This window comes from Felis catus, chromosome B4 (assembly GCF_018350175.1).
Source record: "Felis catus isolate Fca126 chromosome B4, F.catus_Fca126_mat1.0, whole genome shotgun sequence".
NCBI lineage: Eukaryota > Metazoa > Chordata > Mammalia > Carnivora > Felidae > Felis > Felis catus.
In genome coordinates this window covers 30,057,168-30,078,900 of record NC_058374.1, presented here as the reverse complement: position 1 = coordinate 30,078,900, position 21,733 = coordinate 30,057,168, and the positions used below count along the sequence as shown (strand labels likewise).

The window sequence follows — 21,733 nt, the reverse complement described above, 5'->3', positions numbered from 1 at the left end:
AATACCTTCATTTATGAGCTTCATGAACCCAAAGTTTTCTGTGAGACTAGTTCTCCATTCAATAGTTCCGTCTGGCTTGTGTACATGGTCCCAGGTACACAGAGAGTCAATTGATTGTGGCTCAGTGACATAGTACAGCCCTGTGCACTAATAAGTAACTGATGATGGGACTGTCACAGAGGGTATTGCCCAAGATAAAGGAAATCAGTGTACAATAATTGACTTCTCAGACTCCTTTTTCATCCTCACCATCCATATAGATGATCAGAATCATTTTACACTTCTATGGAATGAATCACAATGTACAACTAAAGTCCATAAGTCTACCTATTCCCCCGCTGTCATCAATGGATAGGGCATAACCTAGAAAAAATCCCACTCCTAGAGGGAGCATAAATTTCTACTATGTTGATGATGACATTTTCCTGGTGGGTCCAGACAAGGGCTACATAAAATGACTGCTGCCTTGTTGGCCTACAAGTAGCAACACAACTAGGCCATTACTACAAACAAGGTAGAAAGACTTAAAATCCAGGATATGATCTAGAAAGAGGCACCACATCTTATTCCAGAGGAGGAAATTGCCAAGCCTTTGGTTCACTATATCTCAACATATACAAAGAGTCCCAGTGATTTTGGAACTACTCAGCTACTGGTTTATTCATATTTTCCAAACAGGGATCTAATGGCATCCATCTTGGGTTACCAGTAAGGCCACTATTTTTGATTAGTCCCCTAACCAACAGAATGCCTATTTTGACTAGGGAACTCCCAATGAGTAAGTGAGAATAATAGGTGATGAGACTGCTGACCAGAATCATATTTCTAGATTCACTTGTGTTGGTCATGTTGATTATCAGTCTCAATCAAACCTCCTCATAAGATCATGTGAATACATCTACAACACAATCCATAGCTTAACTGAAACATTTCAGGACATGGTAAAAGTGTCTATTGCCTAGAGAAAAAACATTGACCAATGGAGAGAATGTCATGAAAATAGCAACTCTGATGAAAAATCCAGGCAATGGCCTTACAGAAGTCATCTTTGAATCTAGTTGCCAAACAATGGGGTCTCTCAAAGGAACAAATTGGTGGGCTCTCTACCAACAACTCATGGCTAGGTTGTGAGTCATGAGGTTCCCACATAGTAATGGCTACTATGACTAATACAAGTGCTATTCCTTCCAAATATCCCAGTGAACCTTGAGACTTGTGTAGTTTACTTCCTTGATGAAGGGGGTAATCTTTTAAAACTTAGTGAGAGTGACACTTTGTGGGGTCCATCAATACAAATCCTTCCTCCTTTTACCCAGACCGCTAAGCTTTCAGAAATGAACATGACCAGAAGTTAGACGTACTCAAGGCCATTATGTTTCTAGTGGGGACCTGAGGACTTATGTTAAGGTCAGAATACAAAGTAGAGGTGGTAAAAAATTACATTTCTTGGGCCTTTTGGATACTGGTGAACAAATTACTGTGACTCCACAATCTCTGACACAAGGATGAGGAGGAAACATAATTCTGAGTGGTCTGAGGCCACCAACACCAGGCCTCTTTTCTAGACCCAAGTATGGATGAATTCCTTTGGGCCACCCCCATTATTATGGCTTTTACTGCCTAATACATCATTGGTACTTTCTATACCAACCAGTGCTTGCATTTACCCCAACCTCTGATCAGATTTTCTGAAGGTAGGTTATTTTAGTGGGGTATATGTAAGATCATCACCTACCAAACTACCAGCACCTAGGACCACTGTCTTCCAAACACAATGCCAAAAGCCTAGAGAAGCCTAAAAAAGGGATAACTGCCCTCACTGTTAAACTTTAAAAAGCCAACAAAATATGCAAATCATTTCTCTATCCAATGGTTCCACTTGGCCTATGTGCAAAACCTCTGAAGTCTAGGCTTTAAATTGATTAGGGCTATGCAATGTGTCAGTGCTGCCTTTGGCACCAGTTGTGACAGTTATAGAGGCTATTGCCCAAAGTGGAGGAACTTACTATACTACAATTAACATCACAAATGCCCTTTTCAGCATTCCCTCTCCATGCAGATGGTCAGGATTAATTTGTTGTATATAGAATGGATTGCATTATACCACAAATGTCCTTCCACAACACTCCCTAAATTCCCTAGTTATCTGTAACCAATGCTTGAAAAAGTCCCTGGAAAAAGTCCCACTCCTGGAGGGAGTGCTAGATTTCCAATCTATTGATCAAATCATCTCAGTAGGCCATTATTATCAACAAAGTACAAGGACCTAAAACCAAAGAAAAATGTCTGGGCATCCCAGAGAAGCCAATTGTCGTGCTTTGGGCCCACTGTTCCCTCCAAATAAAAAATAATCTGATCATTTATTAGACTATTCAGATACTGCTATACTCTCACAGGGATAAGAGCACCCATCTGTCAGGTTACCATAAAGACCTTTGGCTGGGACTCTACTGGACAGGATCCCCTTAGAGATCCTTCAACTGACTATCTTAGCTTCCCATTTTCTGGGCCCCTCTGATTTCCATTTGCTGTTTCAGTTACAGATCTCAGCAACATCTAATTTTGCCTGCTAGAGCCTATGGAAGAAGTCACAACAGGTCACAGGCACCCCCTTGGACTTTGGGTCTACAAGCTGCCAAAAAAGTGCATATCCTTTATGTGACAATTATTGGTTTTGGTGAAAACTGAGAACATGACTTTGGTTATGTAATAATCTTCTGATAAGAAATTCGAACCAAAACACATTAATATATTTCCTTTTGTTCTCTAGTTATATTAGGGTATTCACACTTTGGGCAAAGTTTAGGGTTTCTATAAAATACATGCTCAAATACATATTAACAAACCAAAGAAAGTTCTCATGCATTTAATTTAAACCAATATAGGGGTGCCTGGGAGGCTCAGTTGGTTAAGCATATGACTTCGGCTTAGGTCATGATCTCAGCTCAGGTCATGATCTCGGAGTTTGTGAGTTTGAGCCCCACATCAGGCTCTGCATCGGGCTCTGTGCTGACAGCTCAGGCCTAGAGCCTGCCTCGGATTCTGTGTCTTCCCCTCTCTTTGCTCCTCCCCTGGTTGCACTCTGTGTCTCTCTGTCTCTCTCAAAAATAAACATTTAAAAAAAATTTTTAAACAATATAAAGTTACCTGTAATTATTATACTTACTACTGATTCTTTCCTCCGTGGATTTTTTTTGTTTTTTAAATTGTACTTGGGTTTTTGACTCTGAGTCTTGATGTTTAAGCTTAAGATTTTCATCTAGCACTTCATTAAGAGCTACGTAAAGAGAAATTAATAAGAAAACATAAAAGAGAAATTAATAATTAATAATAATTAATAAGAAATTAATAAGATCTACTGTAAAATCTCTAGATTTCAAATTTATAACAAGAGAACAGTAACATTTTCTCCCATTTTTATAAATTAATAAATAAATTATCATAATACTAGATCTAATAGGAAAATTCTGAGAACATTTTTAATGGATGTGTATTGAAGATGTTTCTTTATTTTATAAATATTCCAAACACCAAGTATGCTTATATTAGACTCTAATTTTCTTAGGTTATTTATACTTTAGGTTAAAACATTCAGACACCAACCAATGAAAATGCATATGCACAAGATTAGTCAATATGGCCTTATTTGTAATTGCAAAATATTCAAAACCATCTAAGTGTTCAAACAGATTTGTTGAACAAACTGATATATATACCATAAACAATAGTATATGTAAATCAAACTATTATGCTATATACCTTAAACTTATACAATGATGTATGTCAGTTATTTCTCATTAAACTGGAAAATTCATATAGTACCAATTATGATACATTATGGCGTGCATATATGTTTGTGTATAAATATATAATATATATGGTATATAGGGAATGTAATGTGGTGCAAATAACTGTACATATAGTGATATATCCCCTTCCCATCTAAGCTAATATATCCAACCCTTGCCTGATATCATTTCATGGGGAAATGAAATATTGGCTGACACACTAGTAGAGTCAGTGCCCTTTTATGTTTAGATTTCTGCTTATATTTTATAATAAGTGAAAAAAGCCTTAATTTTTACTTTCAATTTGGCTTGTTGTCTTCAGTTACTTCCTTCACATCTGGCAGCTCTCTCTTGGTGACAAATGGTGACCTAACCTTGCGGTGGCTCAATTAAGCACAGTCTTTCTGGAAAAGTAAAAAGCATGAAGATACTCCAGGACGTTTTGAGTTGTTAGAGAAGTCTATGAGATTTCTTGGAGAGTACCAGCTGATTATTTTCTAGAACCTGAGGGTCCAACAATGCACTTTGCCAGCCATATCAACGAATCACGGAATGCTATGGGCCACTCTTGGAGAGCACTAGTAGATTGATTATACACAATTTTTATGTTTGAGAGGTAACAGTGGTGCTTTACTTCAGCTCCAAACTCCATGGCCAAAATGCCTGATGGGCCAAATTAGAGATTCAACAGAGGGGCTCTGGGAAATCTAGGGAATCAATTCCTTTGCTAATGTTACTGTCCTCCGATGATAAGATGAAAAATTGTTACACACTTTAAAAGTTTTAACTTATTTTTAATTATTTTGAGAGAGAGAGAGAGAACACACACACAAGCAAGGGAGGGGCAGATCAAAAGAGGGAGACAAAGAATCCCAAGCAGGTTCTGTGCTGTCAGCACTAAGCCTGACTCAGGGCTCAAATTCACAAACCATGAGATCATGACCTGAACCAAATCAAGAGTCACATGCTTAACTGACTGAGCTACCCAGGTGCCCCAAGAAGGTAATCTTCTTTAACTTAGGAAGGGACAGATGCACTTTGTGGGGTTCACCACTATAGTACCCTCCTTCAGAATAGTCTTACCACAGAAAACTTGATAGAGACTGACCCAAGTTGTTTTTCTTCCTCAGCTGGAGCTGTTTGGGCTCTGAGAGCTTTGGTCCACTCATGATGGGTTCCCTATGACTAAAATACATGTTTGGACCACGACTGCAGAGGCACTAGCAGCTCTGCAAACTACTGGCGGTCCCTTAGTTCTACAATGAGAGAGTAAGATTAGTGGATGATAAGATTGTTAGCAAGATTCTAGGTTTATTAATGCTATTCCTGCTGGTTATCAAGGTGAATTAAACCTCCTCATAAGGCCAGGTCAATTAGTGAGTGACATAACCCAGATCATAAATGACAAATTTTTGGACAGGGAAAAAGCAACTACTGCCAAAATAACAAGGAGCGACCACCAGATAGAGTGACATAGAAATAAATAATCAGGCATCTACTCCTAGAAGATTTGGGTAAGAACTTTCTCAGAGATCTCTGGGTCTTGTTACTAAACAATGGGAGTCAAAAAAAAAGATAAATGGACTCTCCACCGAGAAACTCTTGGTCAAGTAGTGTTCTAATAGAAGACAAACAGCAGTCTCCCTAGAGACTGCCCAGTGATGGTACCTCTGCTAATACAAGTGTCCTTCTCCCGGTGAATTATAAAATGAATCAAAGAGCCCTATAAATTTTTACCCAAACTTTTTGGCTTAAAAAAAAAGACTATAAAATGACAATTTCCTTATGTCCACAGTGAGAAATAGAGGCTGTATGCCAAAGTCAAATTTCAAAGTAGACTGGGGAGAATCACATTTCTTGGGGCTTTTGGATAGTGGTACACAGGTAGGTGACTGTAACCCCCAGAATCCTTGGCATAAAAATGAAGGGGAAATTGATAATACTCGCCAGTTTTCTGTCTGAAGCCACCACCACCAATGCCCTCACCCAGACTTGACTATGGGCATGGATCCTTTGGGGCTACCACATATCACTATTGTGATGGTGCCCACTCCTGAATGGATTTTTGTTATAGATGTATTGTATTGTTTATGTGCACCCCTGAATGCATTCACACTAAACCCTGAAGGGAATTGCTGCAGTTAGCATCATTTTAATGGGGCATATAGGAGACTATAAACTTACCAGACTACCAGCATCTAGTGCTTTTGTCTCTTAAAAACGATATCAATGGTCTTAGGGATAAAAGGAAATAATTGCTCTTATTGTTGTGCATAAGGAAGCCAAGGTTCACTATCTGGCTTTTGAAAAAGGCCTTGGGTGCCTGAACATAATCAATTATTGGTGGCTCAACTGTGTAGTACAGCCTTTGGCACTGGCACTACCTGACATTATAACTGTCATAGAGGTTAATGCCTAAGCTGAAGGAAATAAGTATGAGGTATTTTATATTACAAATGTCCTTTTTAGCATCCCTGTCCATACAGATCAGTTTGTCTTATGTTCAATGGGTTGCAATTCACCTTTAAGGCCATTCCACAAGACCATGAGCTGGAAAAAGTCCTATTCTTAGATGGAGCATTACTCTTCCACTATACTGATGACATCTTCCTAGTTGGCCCAGGCAAGGGCATAATCCAACAAGGACTGCATATCATGTTGACCACATAGAACAACATGCATGGGTCATTAATACAAATCAAAACCACACTCAGATATCACTTCACGCCAGTCAGAGTGGCCAAAATGAACAAATTAGGAGACTATAGATGCTGGAGAGGATGTGGAGAAACGGGAACCCTCTTGCACTGTTGGTGGGAATGCAAACTGGTACAGCCACTCTGGAAAGCAGTGTGGAGGTTCCTCAGAAAATTAAAAATAGACCTACCCTATGACCCAGCAATAGCACTGCTAGGAATTTACCCAAGGGATACAGGAGTACTGATGCATAGGGGCACTTGTACCCCAATGTTTATAGCAGCACTCTCAACAATAGCCAAATTGTGGAAAGAGCCTAAATGTCCATCAACTGATGAATGGATAAAGAAATTGTGGTTTATATACACAATGGAGTACTAGGTGGCAATGAGAAAGAATGAAATATGGCCTTTTGTAGCAACGTGGATGGAACTGGAGAGTGTTATGCTAAGTGAAATAAGCCATACAGAGAAAGACAGATACCATATGTTTTCACTCTTATGTGGATCTTGAGAAACTTAACAGAAACCCATGGGGGAGGGGAAGGAAAAAAAAAGAGGTTAGAGTGGGAGAGAGCTAAAGCATAAGAGACTGTTAAAAACTGAGAACAAACTGAGGGTTGATGGGGGGTAGGAGGGAGGGGAGGGTGGGTGATGGGTATTGAGGAGGGCACCTTTTGGGATGGGCACTGGGTGTTGTATGGAAACCAATTTGTCAATAAATTTCATATATAAAAAAAAAAAGAAAAAAAAATAAAAAATTTAAAGTTATAGGGGCATCTGGGTGGCACAGTCCATGGAATATCTGACTTTGGCTCAAGTCATGATCTCGCAGTTCATGGGTTCAGGTCCCACACTGGGCTCGCTGCTGTCAGCGAAGAGCCTGCTTCAGATACTCTGTCTCCTCTCTCTGACCCTCCCCTGCTTGTACTCTCTCAAAAATAAATAAACATTATTAAAAAATTTAAAGTTATCTATAATTATCATATTTTTATAATTATTATAATCTATAATTATTTAAACAGAGTTGTTTCGGTACTTGCATTTGAAGTTTTGACACTGAATCTTGATGCTTAAGCATAAGACTTTTGTCTGGTACATCATCATGAGCTACATAAAGAGATTAATTTAGCCTCTTAATAGAAAAAAATAAATCTACTGTGAAATCTCTAGATTTAAAATTTGTAACAAATACAGGTCATTTTAATAACATTATAAGCAAATTACCATAAGACAGATGTGACATGAAAATTGTGAGAATACTTTTATTGGGTATGTGTTGAAGCTGTATCACTAACATCTCCATTATAATGTTTTAAATATAATGTTATACTATATATAGTCTCTAGTTTTCTTGGGTTATTTATACTTTAAGTTAATACATACTCATATAACTAAAAGAAACTGTATATGTACATGGTTATTCACTACAGAACACTTGCAATTTGTAAATATTCACAACCACACAAATTTATAAGCAGATTGGTTAAACTAAGGTATACACTACACTGTAATGTATCAATTATGGTAAATAATGTGGTACAAAAACTGCACATACAGCTATAATATGAATGAAACAGATCTCTATAAACTGATTCCACTCAAGTGGATTTCTAAGAATAATGTTATATTAAAAAAACTGAAAATGGAAAAACTTATGTGCTACCTTGGGTATGGAAGAAGGAAACATAGTAAATATATCTGAAAACAAGGTAATGGTTACCTACAAAATGGCAGGGGAACTGGCATTTGTTTGAGCATACCTTTTGTATATTTTTAACTTCTGAAGTAGGTTTAATGTTCTACATATTTCAAAATAAAATGAAATCAATAAGGGTAAGAAGGTGAAATGTAAACTGAAAGCAAATTAAGTCAGATTAAACTGCTGAAGGAAAAATAAAAGCACCAATTCATCAATACAATATTTAACACAAACCCTTACTCTTGTACATGAGATTTGGGATAGGGAGGGAAAAGTCGACCACAAACAAATCATGAAATATTTTTGGCTGGTTTGTTTTTCCATTGGTATATGCTAAGCTATTCTGAGACCATTTGAAAAGCATTGCAAGATTGAACAAATGAGTAAATGTGTTGATATTGTTCAGATATCAGCTACCCCAGCCCAGGGATCCATAAAATGGTAGGAGAAATTAGGTTGGGGTTTCTTCAGCTGTGAGACCATCCCCCACCTCAGTATGCACTAATGTATTTGACCCTTCTCTGGTGCTCTTCCATGGCATAAAACAGAACGTTAGTGGAGCTGGTGCTCTCCCTTGTCTAGACTATAGCCATGGCATATGGTAGTAGGTGAATAAAGGTTAATTGTTACTGTAATCTTGTTATCTTAATAGGTCAATTCAAAAACTGCATCTCTGTGTAGCAAATTGCCACAATGAATGCGTGGTCAGTGAAGCAAAATACCTTCCTGGAAGGAACACTTTAGGAGGTGCTATGAGTCTGAAGGATATGATAAGGGGAAGGGTACTACTGGATTATTTGCAAGAGAGCCATAGGACACTATGCCAGTCAGGCAAATGTGTCTCACAAAGTATGAGAAGATACCATGGGGTTCTCTAGAGTGCTACTGTATTGTTCACACAAGCTTTTCAGTTCTGTAGGAGAACAACTGTTTTTTTCTTTAGCCTCTGATTCAGCTACCAAGATGCCCAATGATTCAAATGAGAGACACAGCAGATAGGCTCTAAGAAAACTAAAGAAGCAGTTTTGTGGCTACACATGGGTAAAAAAATATTGGAGACACGGCATACTGAGTTACATTCAGGGATTACTGTTAGCTCTAGAATGCCCCTGATATAATGGACAACCTAAGATGCAGTGAGTTACAGAGACTCATATATTCATGAAAAAGAATGTAGAGTACAAGGATTGCTTTGCCCAGCAACTTAAAGAGATCTGGAAATTTGGGTAGTTTGCATTCATGAAGAAGAAGGTAAATCTTGTTAAACTTCATGAGGGAGAGGGGCACACTGTAGGGCTTGATATTGTAGAACCCCTTCTTCAGAGAGCCTTAACAATAGTGCCCATATTGCCCAAAGAGACAGAGGAAAAGGGGATTAAAGACATGAACATCTGACACTATTCTCTTTCCTTAGCTGGGTACTATTCTGACATACCATTATGAGTTCCCTGCCACTGAAAAACATATTTGGATCATTTCTTACAGAGGCTCTAATGGCTTTGTGAGGCCCCCTAGTGGTATCTAGGGTAGCAGATGGAGTGAGGACAGTAATGATACGATTTTCAACTAGACTGCAATTTCTAGTTTGGTCCAGGCCATCTTCACTAGTTACCTACTTCAATTAAACTTCCTTAGAAGGCTATGTCATTTGGTTCATGGCACAATCCAGATCTTAACTAACGAGTTTTCAAAAATGGAAAAAGTAGCTACAAACAAGATTTTACTGTTGAGCCAGTGAACAGAGAGACCTAAAAATGGAAACTGGGTACCCACTCCTGAACCATCTGGTAAGGGTTTTTTCTAAAGAAATCCCTAGGTCTAGTTACTCAATAATGGGGTCTCAAGGAAAACACTGATGGACTCTCCACCAAAGATTTCTAGACCAGGTAGTAGGCCATGGGTCCCAATGCACCTCACCACTAAAGTCCAAATTATGAAGACCCTTGACCAATACAAGTGTTCTTCCCTTTGCTTCTCCAAGTGATACTGAGAAGAATCAAAGAACTATGTACCACTTTTACTCAGACCTCTTAGCTTTCAAAAAAACAAAAATTAGGGAAGTGTTGGGTGAATATTCTTATGTCATTATGTCATAAGTGGTAATCTGAGGATGTATGCCAAGGTCAGAATTCAAAAGGGGGGTTGGGGAGAAAATTCATGTCTAGGGCCATTAGGATACTGGTATGTAGATGACCATGATCTCCATAACCTCTGAAACCAGAAACTAGGGGAAACAGATAATAGTCTCTGATTTCTCATCTGAGGCTATCATCAAGGTGACACTTGGTCAAACACTACTATGAATGTATCCCTTCAGTCTACCATAAAACTGCATTTTTATAGCCCCACTACTAAATTTATAATACAACAAAAGTATTTTCTATGTGCAACCCCATTCACATTCATCCCCAAGCCCTGATAGGAACTGCTATATTTAGGGCCATTTGAGTGGGGCATGTAGAAGACTGCAAACCTCCAAATTAAATATCACCTAGTACCTGTGTCTCCAAAAATAAACTCCTGGGAAGAAAAAGAAATACTCTCATTCCTGAGCCTAATGAAGCAAAAATTCCCCCATAAGACTATTTCCAATTTGAATAGCTAAGTTGCCCTTTCACATGGCTTTGGGTGCATAGTGACTTGATTAATTTTTTCAGGTAAGTACTATAGTACAGCCCTGAGTACTGGGGGTACCTGAAATTGTAACTGTCATACAGTCTTTTCCAAACTGAAGGAACTTGATATGCAACTAATGACATATCCAATGGCCTCTGCTGTATCCTGCTTCATGCAAATGATCAGTGTCAATTTAACCTTATGTGGAATGAGTTGCAATATATCATTAATGTCCTTCACATGACTACCAAATTGCTCCAATTTCCGTAACCAATGAATAGGTCATGACTTCTTTTTTTTTCAATATATGAAGTTTATTGTCAAATTGGTTTCCATACAACACCCAGTGCTCATCCCAAAAGGTGCCCTCCTTAATACCCATCACCCACCCACCCCTCCCTCCCACCCCCCATCAACCCTCAGTTTGTTCTCAGTTTTTAAGAGTCTCTTATGCTTTGGCTCTCTCCCACTCTAACCTCTTTTTTTTTCCCTTCCCCTCCCCCATGGGTTCCTGTTAAGTTTCTCAGGATCCACATAAGAGTGAAAACATATGGTATCTGTCTTTCTCTGTATGGCTTATTTCACTTAGCATAACACTCTCCAGTTCCATCCACGTTGCTACAAAGGGCCATATTTCCTTCTTTCTCATTGCCACCTAGTACTCCATTGTGTATATCAATAGGTCATGACTTGTAAATGTCCTGCTCCAGAGGGAAGACTAGTGTTTTTTAAAATATATTTATTTATTTATGAGAAATAGAGAGAGCACAAGCGCAAGAGAGAGAAGACACAAAATCCAAAGCAGGCTCCAGGCTCCAAGCACAGACCCTGATGCGGGGCTCAAACTCACAAACCGTGAGATCATGACTTGAGCCAAAATCGGAAGCTGCACCGACTGAGCCACCCAGGTGCCCTAAGAGGGAGGACTACTTTTTAGTTGAATGGCCCCAGATAAGGACGCCACCCAAGAAGTACTAGATGCCCTCTTGACCCACTCGTAGCTCTTGGCTAGACTATTAGTACAGAAAAGGTACATTTACCTGGCACCCTAGTGAAATCCCGGGCATGATTTCTAAAGGACATGATCTCTCATTCCTGAGGAAAAGATTGCCAAGTTTTGGCAAACTCAACTCCAATAAATAAAAAGAGGCCCAGCAACTAGTGGGACTCTTGACTATTATATTCTCATTTTCCCTGTGTGAAATCCTTGATGATACCATCTTTGAGATTACCAGAAATGTTACTTATTTTTAGTGAGAATACAACAATAGGATGCCCTAAAGGCCCTCCAACAGACCTCCTGGCTCCCCACCCCCAATGCTCTTTTGATCTCTATTTCGTATTTGAATTATAGATCTCAGAAATATCTGTATGCCAATTGGACCCTATGGCAGAAGGCCACTGCTACAGGTCAGAGGCATCCATTGGGCTTTTGTATCCGTAATTACCTGGAGTTGGCTGAAAGGCACATTACTTTGAAGAAATAATTATTCACCTGTTTTGGGGCCCTGGTAAATTATGAGTGCTAGTCTTGTGGCTATAAAATGATCGTAAGACCATAGATTCCAACCAAAGGGTATCAATATTTTCACTTTTTTTCTCTAGTTATCTTAGGGTATTCATATTTTAGTCAAAGTGTAACATTTCTATAAAATATATGTCCAAGTATAAATTCATGAGCCAAAATAAAAAGATGTTATAATGAGGTTATTTATTTTTATTGAGAGAGAGGGAGAGGGAGAGGGAGAGGGAGAGGGAGAGAGAGAGAGAGAGAGAGAGAGACAGAGAGAGAGAGAAAGAGCGCAAATGCACAAACAGGAGAGGGTCAGAGGGAGACTGAGAGAAAAATTTCAAGCACGCTCCATGGTCAGTACAGAGCCCAGTGCAGGGCTTGATTCCATGACCCTGGGATCATGACCCAAGCTGAATATCAAGAATCAGCTGCTTAATCACTGAGCCATCCTGGTGCCCCATCTAATGAGTTTAATTTTGGGGCGCCTGGGTGGCGCAGTCGGTTAAGCGTCCGACTCCAGCCAGGTCACGATCTCGCGGCCCGTGAGTTCGAGCCCCGCGTCGGGCTCTGGGCTGATGGCTCAGAGCCTGGAGCCTGTTTCGGATTCTGTGTCTCCCTCTCCCTCTGCCCCTCCCCCGTTCATGCTCTGTCTCTCTCTGTCCCAAAAATAAAATAAAAACGTTGAAAAAAAAATTTAAAATAAAATTATTTGTAATATTATACTTACTACTAGGTCTTTCTCCTTTGTGGCTTCTTTGTTTCTCCACTTCAATTTCTGATTCTGACATTGAGTCTTGATGCTCAAGTAAATTATTTTCATCTGGTACTTCATCCTGAACTACATAAAGAATCATTTAGTCAACTAAATGAAAAAAAAGATACAATGTGAAATCCCTAGGTTTTAAATTTATAACAAGTGTGCATTAGCATTATTTCTCATTTTTAGAAAGTTATAATTAAATTTCCATAATGCTAGATTTTAAATGAAAACTGTGCTGTTGAACTGGTTCAATATTCACAAATCAATCAACATGATAAACCACATTAATAAAAGAAAGGATAGGAGCGCCTGGGTGGCTCAGTCGGTTGAGCATCCAACTTCAGCTCAGGTCATGATCTCACAGCTCGTGAGTTTGAGCCCTGTGTCAGTCTGTGCTGACAGCTCAGAGCCTGGAGCCTGCTTCAGTTTCTGTGTCTCCCTGTCTCTGTCCCTAACCCCCTCACGTTCTGTCTCTGTCTCTCTCAAAAATAAGTAAACATTACAAAAAAATTTTTAAAGAAAGGATAAGAAATATATGAGCCACTCAGTAGATGCAGAAAAGGCATTTGACAAAATACAGCATCCTTTCTGGATAAAAACCCTCAAGAAAGTAGGGATAGAGGGAACATACCTCAACATCATAAAGCTGTATTCCAAAGACCCACAGCAAATATCATCCTCAATGTGGAAAAACTGAGAGCTTTCCCCCTGAGGTCAGGAACATGAGAGGGATGTCCACTCTCACCACTGTTGTTCAACATACTATTTGAAGTCCTAGACTCAGCAATCAGACAACAAAAAGAAATGAAAGGCATACATTGGCAAGCAAGAAGTCAGACTTTCACTCCTGTCAGATGTCATGATCCTCTACATGGAAAACCATAAAGACTCCACCAAGAAACTGCTAGAACTGATACATGAATTCAGCAAAGTCAAAGGATATAAAATCAATGTGCAGAAATTGATTACATTTCTATATACTGATAATGAAGCAGCAGAAAGAGAAATCAAGGAATCAATCCCATTTACAATTGCACCAAAAACTGCAAGATACCTAAGAATAAACCTAACCAAGATGTAAAAGATACATACTCTGAAAACTATAAAAACTTATGAAAGAAATTGAAGAAGACACACAAAAAAACCAGAAAAACATTCCATGCTTATGGATTGGAAAAACAAACATTGTTAAAATTTTTATTCTATGCAAATCAATATACACATTCAATGTAATTCCTATCAAAATAATGACAGCATTCTTCACAGAGCTAGAATAAACAATTCTAAAATTTGTATGAAACTATAAAAGACCCTGAATAGCCAAAGTAATGTCAAAAAAGAAAACTAAAGCTGGAGGCATCACAATTCCTGACTTCAAGTTTTGTCACAAAGCTGTATCATCAATACAGTATGGCACTGACACAAAAACAGACACAAAAATAGATCAGTGGAACAGGATATAAAACCCACAACTGGACCCACAAACGTATGGTCAACTAATCTTTCCAAAGCAAGAAAGACTATCCAATGGAAAAAAGAAAGTCTCTTCAGCAAATGTTACTGGGAAAACTGGACAGCGACATGCAAAAAGAATTAAAACTGGAACAATTTCTTACACCATAACAAAAATAATTCAAAATGGATTCAAAATGGATGAACGATCTAAATGTGATATAGGAAACCATCAAAATCTTACCGGAGAAAACAGGTAGTAACCTCTTTGACCTCGGCCACAGCAACTTCTTCCCAGATATGTCTCCGGAGGCAAGGAAAACAAAAGCAAAAATGAACTATTGGGACCTCATCAAGTTAAAAATCTTGTTCACAGTAAAGGAAACAACCAACAAAACTAAAAGGCAACCAACACAATGTGACAAGATATTGAAAATGACATATTGGATAAAGATTTAGTATCCAAAGTCTAGTCTGTAAAGAACTTATCAAACTGAACACACAAAAAGCAAATAACCCAGTGAAGAAATGTGCAAAAGACATGAATAGACAATTTTCCAAAAAAGACATCCATATAGCTAACGGACACATGAAAAGATATTCAGCATCCCTCAACATCAGGGAAATACAAATCAAAACCACACTGAGGTATCACCTCACACCTGTCAGAATGGCTAAAATTAACAACTCAGGAAACAACAGATGTTGGTGAGGATATGGAGAAAGGGGAACCCTCTTGCACTGTTGGTGGGAATGAAAACTGGTGCAGCCATTCCAGAAAACAGTATAAAGATTCCTCAAAAAATTAAAAAGAACTATCCTATGACCCAGTAATTGCACTACTAGGAATTTATTCAAAGGATACAAAATGCTAATTCGAAGGGACAGATGCACCCCAATGTTTACAGCAATGCTATCAACAATAGAAGCAATTTTGAAGCAAAATTGAAAATTAAGAAGCAAACGAGTAAATGTGTTATGTTATTCAGAGTCAAGATTTACAAAGCAGAAGAAAGGACACACACATGAAATGGAGGAAGGCAAGACAAAGCCCTGAGGGGATAGATTAGAATTGAAGGTTTCCAAGATTCATCATGAATTCTAAATATGTTTATGCAGGTTTACATGCACATGTATATGTATATAGGCATATGAGTATGAATATATACATGTACATATAAGTATATGTGAATACACCCAAGGAATCTAACTCTAGGCCAGATCTTATGTGTGATGTTTCAGACACAAACATAGGTAGTTATAAAGGCATGGGAAAGAGAAGCTTCTCAATCCACAAAAGACTTGATACACAACTAGTCATGGTCTCAACCCCTTCTTCTCGCATGCTCTTGTCAATACATAGTGCATTCTTACTCTAGTGGCTTCTAATTGGAGGCATCCTTATGGTGCTGGGGAAGAGGGGCTTGACTGAAGTATTGTTTAGGCACTCCCTCTGTGTACACCACCTCACTGAGGGGCACTTGAAGAAATTTTTCTCAGTTCCACTTTAGTCAGGACTTTTCTACTCCTACCCCTGCCACCACTACCTCCCAAGAACACAGGATCCATAAAATAGCAAGAGACTTTTGTTTGGGGATCCTTCAGCTGTGCGTTGATCCTCCCCTATATCTCATACCAGTTTGGACTGATGCATCTAATATTCATCCACTGCTGCTCCAAGAGAGGAAACAGAACACTGGTGTAGCTGGGGCCCTTTCCTGTTTAGACTCTTCTTGATACTATTGCATTAAGTGAATAAAGCCTTTTTATTTGTTACTTTTGTTACTTTCATTTTGCTTTTTATTTTAATGGGCCAACTCAAAAACTGGCATATCTCTCAGACAAACTGTAGTGCAGGCAAGGTCAATGAAGTCCAATGCCTTTATGGAAGACACACTTTGGAAGATGCTAGTGAATCTGTGGGACGTTCTGGGGTGGGGTAGTGGGGTTCTATGAGGTCATTAGAAGAGTCTGAGAGCTGCCTGGGGCATTTTGGCAGTCAGGTCAGTATGTTTTGGACAGTCCTAGCAAACCATGTGGGGTGCTCTAGGAGAATGTGATTTTGGTTTTCACATAAGCTTTACAGTTTTGAGGGGGAACAAAGTTCTTTATTTTTAGACCTTGATTCATTGGCCAAGACACCTGCTGGATCAAATTAGAGATTCACCAGGCAACCTTTTAGAGAACTATGGAAGCAATTTGTGGCTACTGCTTATGGTTCACCAATGATGGGACCTAAAGTCACTGGAGACCCTGCATTCTAAGTTGCACCCAATAACTATTGTTAGCTCTAAGCATGCTCCTGGAACAGCATACCACATAGTGAATGATTAAGACTTGTACTTTAATGAAAAAGAATAAGCGCCATGGTATCACTTTCTCCAGTAACAAAAAAGATCTTAGAGACCTGCTTTCTTTGCCTCCATAGTAAAGGAAATAATCTTGTTAAACTTAGCGAAGGAAAAGGGCATATTTGGGCATCTCACTACAGAATACCATCTTCAGAAAGCCTTGACAGTAGCGGTATTGACTGAAGAGGTGACACTAAATGGAGGATGAAAAGAGAAAACATCTGAGACTAGTTACTGTTTTGGTTCTGAAAGGATGGCCCACCTGTGATGAGCTCCCTGCCACCAAAACAATGTTTGGATCACCATTACAGAAGTGACAGTGTCCCTTTAAGCCACACTAGTGGTCCTGATGAAGTAGACGGTACATGAAAATATTTTTCTTTTTTTAATTTTTTTAATTTTTATTTTTTAAGCCGTACTATTATATGTGTGTGTGTGTGTGTGTGTGTATATATATATATATATATATATATATATATATATATATATATTATGAAATTTATTGTTAAATTGGTTTCCATACAACACCCAGTGCTCATCCCAACAGGTGCCCTCCTCAATGCCCATCACCACTTTCCCCTCCCTCCCACCCCCCCATCAACCCTCAGTTTATTCTCAGTTTTTAAGAGTCTCTTGTGGTTTGGCTCCCTCTCTCTCTCTTTTTTTTTCCTTCTCCTCCCCCATGCTCTTCTGTTAAGTTTCTCAAGATCCACATAAGAGTGAAAACATATGGTATCTGTCTTTCTCTCTATGACTTATTTCACTTAGCATCACACTCTCCAGTTCCATCCACGTTGCTACAAAAGGACATATTTCATTCTTTCTCATTGCCACGTAGTATTCCATTGTATATATAAACCACAATTTCTTTATCCATTCATAAGTTGATGGACATTTAGGCTCTTTCCATAATTTGGTCATTGTTGAAAGTGCTGCTATAAACATTGGGGTACAAGTGCCCCTATGCATCAGCACTCCTGCATCCCTTGGGTAAATTCCTAGCAATGCTATTGCTGGGTCATAGGGTAGATCTATTTTTAATTTGGGGGGGAACCTCCACACTGTTTTCCAGAGTGGCCGTACCAGTTTGCATTCCCACCAACAGGGCAAGAGGGTTCACATTTCTCCACATCCTCGGCAGCATCTATAGTCTCCTGATTTGTTCATTTTAGCCACTCTGACTGGCGTGAGGTGATATCTGAGTGTGGTTTTGATTTGTATTTCCCTGATGAGGAGTAACGTTGAGCATCTTTTCATTTGCCTGTTGGCCATCCGGATGTCTTCTTTAGAGAAGTGTCTATTCATGTCTTCTGCCCATTTCTTCACTGGATTATTTGTTTTTCGGGTGTGGAGTTTGGTGAGTTCTTTATAGATTTTGGATATTAGCCCTTTGTATGATATGTCATTTGCAAATATCTTTTCCCATTCCATCAGTTGCCTTTTAGTTCTGTTGATGGTTTCCTTTTCAGTGCAGAAGCTTTTTACCTTCATGAGGTACCAATAGTTCATTTTTGCCTTTAATTCCCTTGCCTTTGGAAATGTGTCAAGTAAAAAATTGCTGCAGCTGAGGTCAGAGAGATTTTTTTCCCGCTTTTTCCTTTAGGGATTTGATGGTTTTCTGTTTCACATTCAGGTCCTTTATCCATTTTGAGTTTATTTTTGTGAATGGTGTAAGAAAGTGGTCATTCTAGGTTCATTCTTCTGCATGTGCTGTCCAGTTCTCCCAGCAACATTTGTTAAAGACTGTCTTTTTTCCATTGGATATTCTTTCCTGCTTTGTCAAAGATTAGTTGGCCATAATTTTGTGGGTCCAATTCTGGAGTCTCTATTATTCCATTGGTCCATGTGTCTGTTTTTGTGCCAATGCCATGCTGTCTTGATGATCACAGCTTTGTAGTAGAGGCTAAAGTCTGGGATTGGGATGTGTCCCACTTTGGTCCCCGCTATTTGGGGTCTTTTGTGGTTCCATACAAATTTTAGGATTGCTTGCTCTAGCTTCGAGAAGAATGTTGGTGCAGCTTTGACTGGGATTGCATTAAATGTGTAGATTGCTTTGGGTAGTATTGACATGTTAACAATATTTATTCTTCCAATCCATGAGCATGAAATGTTTTTCCATTTCTTTGTATCTTCTTCAATTTCCTTCATAAGCTTTCTACAATTTTCAGCATACAGATCTTTTACATCTTTGGTTAGGTTTATTCCTAGGTATTTTATAATTCTTGATGTAATTGTGAATGGGATCAGTTTCATTGTCTTCCTGTTGCTACATTATTAGTTTATAAGAACGCAACTGATTTCTGTACTTTAATTTTGTATCCTGTGACTTTGCTGAATTCATGTATCAGTTCTAGCAGACTTTTGGTGGAGTCTATCGGGTTTTCCATGTATAATAACATGGTAAGAACTTTAAATAGACCCAGATTTCTTAATTAACTCATGCCACCCTCACAAAATAGCAAGCTCTATTAAATTTCTTCATAAGATCAGGTCATTGGGTACCATATAATCTGAATATTAAATGACAAATTATTACATAAAAATAGCAGCTACTGCTAAAGTAGCAATGATTGACCAATAGTGAAAACTATATAAAATGGTAATCAGTCACCCATTTCTGGACAATCCAGGTCAAGGCCTTCTCAAAGAGATCTATGACTGGATATCCAATAATGGAGTGTCAAGAAAGTAAGTTGATGGATTCTGTACCAAGGCACTAATGGCCTGATACTAGGCAGTGATGTACCCAAAAGGCAAGTGAATTAGGGTCCATATGCTGATGGCCCCTATGACTAATACAAGTTCTACTGCTCAGCTTTTTCCACTGAATCTTGATATGAATCTGAGAGCCTATCAACCTTTATCAAGAACCCTTTGTTTTCAGAAATGAACAAGACTATGCATTAGAACAGGTCCCTTCACCATCAGTGGAAGACCTATGCTATGGTCAGAATTTAATGGGAAGGTAGGAAAGAATGGTGTTTCTTGGGCCTTTGGATACTGATGTTTTTGACTATGATCTTCACAACTCCTGATACCAAGATGTAGGGAAAACACACAATGTTCACTGGGTAAGGGTAAGAGATGTGGGTAACAATACCATTGGGTTTGAGGTCATTGTCAATGGGACCCTTACCTAGATCCAACTATGGATATTTCCCTTTAAATCACTGCAAACTTCCATTGTAATGGTCCAATTAGTATACATATTATTTATAGATGAATTGTCAATGTGAAGTCCCGCTTTGTACCAATTCCTCAGCCCTGATGGAAATTGTTGCAGTTAAGTCCATTTTAGTTGGCATGTGGAAGACTGAACCTATCCAATTACGAGTTTCTAGTGCCTTTGTTTCCCAAAACACCTGCCTGAGGATGAAAAAAAAATATAGCTGCCCTAATTGCTGAGCTGAATGAAATGAAAATTCTCCATGAGACTATTTAACTACCTAATAATTCAGTCAATCTGTGCTCACAACTTTGGGTGTATAGAGACTCAACTGATTTATGCAGCTTAATGTTGTAGTACAGACCTTACAACTATGGTATTTACATTGTGACAGTGCTACAGTCTATGTCCAAATTTGAGGGAACTTGGATGCAGCAATTGCTATTATGAATGCCCTTTTTAGCATCCCTTTATTGTGGAAGATCATAATCAGTAGCCTTTGGGGATTGGGTTGTCATATGCCACTACTGTACTTCCAAAAGGCTGTCAAAATTCTCTGAATATCTGCCATCAACACACAAATGATGACATGAAAAAGTCCCACTCTCAGAGAAATCAATAGACTTCCACTCTATTGATGACATCTACCAACACGGACACAACTAAACAAATACTGATTGTCCTGCAGATCCACATATGGCAACTCAGTGAGGTTAGTATTACAGGCAAGGTACAGTTACCTGGTACCCTAATAGAATTCCTCAACATGCTCTGTAAGGGGCATGACATCTCATTTCAGAGAACAGTGCCCAGCTTTGCCCCTCTCTACTTTAACAAATGAAAGCCCAGCAATTGATGGGTCAATTCAGTTACTTACACTCTCATATTCCCCATTTAGGGTCTGTGGTGGCCTATCTGTGGGATAAGTAGAAGGGCCAGTTCCTTTCAGTAGGGCCATGACCAAGAATATGCCCCAGAGTCCCTCCAACAGGTCACAAGGCTGCCTTTCCACTGAGCCCCTCTAATCTCTATTGGCTCATTGACTTACAGAACTCAGGAAAATCTCTTCTCCCTGAAAGAAGGTAAGGCAGGAGGCCACTGCCATAGGTCAGAAGTATCCCTTTGGTCTTTCAAACTCATATCTCCAGGAGACAGATGAAAGGTACACATTCTTTAAGAGATATTATTGGCCAGTTACAGGGCCTTTGCAGACACTGAGCGGTTGCCTTTGACCAAGAAATAACCATAGGACAGGAAATACCAACAAAGAATATCAATACTTCTCCCTTTGTTCTATAGTTATCTTAGGGTACTTCAGTCAATCTTTGATTTCTATAAAAAAATATGCTGAAACAAATATTCATAAACCAAAGAAAAATTATCTTCCAATAAATTTCATTTAAAGCTATCTATAATTACCATACTTACCATAGAATCTTTCCCCTTTGGAAGCTCTTTGTTTTTTTACTTGCAGTTGAGTTTTTGACATTGAGTCTTTAGGATCATGATTTCCAGGTACTTTATCATGAGCTACATAAAGAGAGGCATTTAGTCCAGTAAATGGAAAAACAAAAATATTGTGAGATTCCAGGCTTTCAAAATATTGACAAATGCACAGCAAAGTTTTCTCTCATTTTTAAAAAGTTATAAGTAAATTAGCATAATTATAGGTCCAATATGAAAATGGTG

The 21,733-nt window shown here is 38.7% G+C and overlaps 1 protein-coding gene across 1 annotated transcript in view; it reads right to left on the bottom strand.

Moving 5' to 3' along the window:
• Window positions 1–21,733, bottom strand: part of CCDC7 (coiled-coil domain containing 7) — a 407,709-nt gene that overhangs the window by 135,111 nt on the left and 250,865 nt on the right. Inside the window, 4 exon segments of the mRNA XM_045062653.1 lie at window positions 3,167–3,277; window positions 4,086–4,104; window positions 7,524–7,594; window positions 13,043–13,153. Of these exon segments, the coding sequence (XP_044918588.1) occupies window positions 3,167–3,277; window positions 4,086–4,104; window positions 7,524–7,594; window positions 13,043–13,153 (312 nt within the window).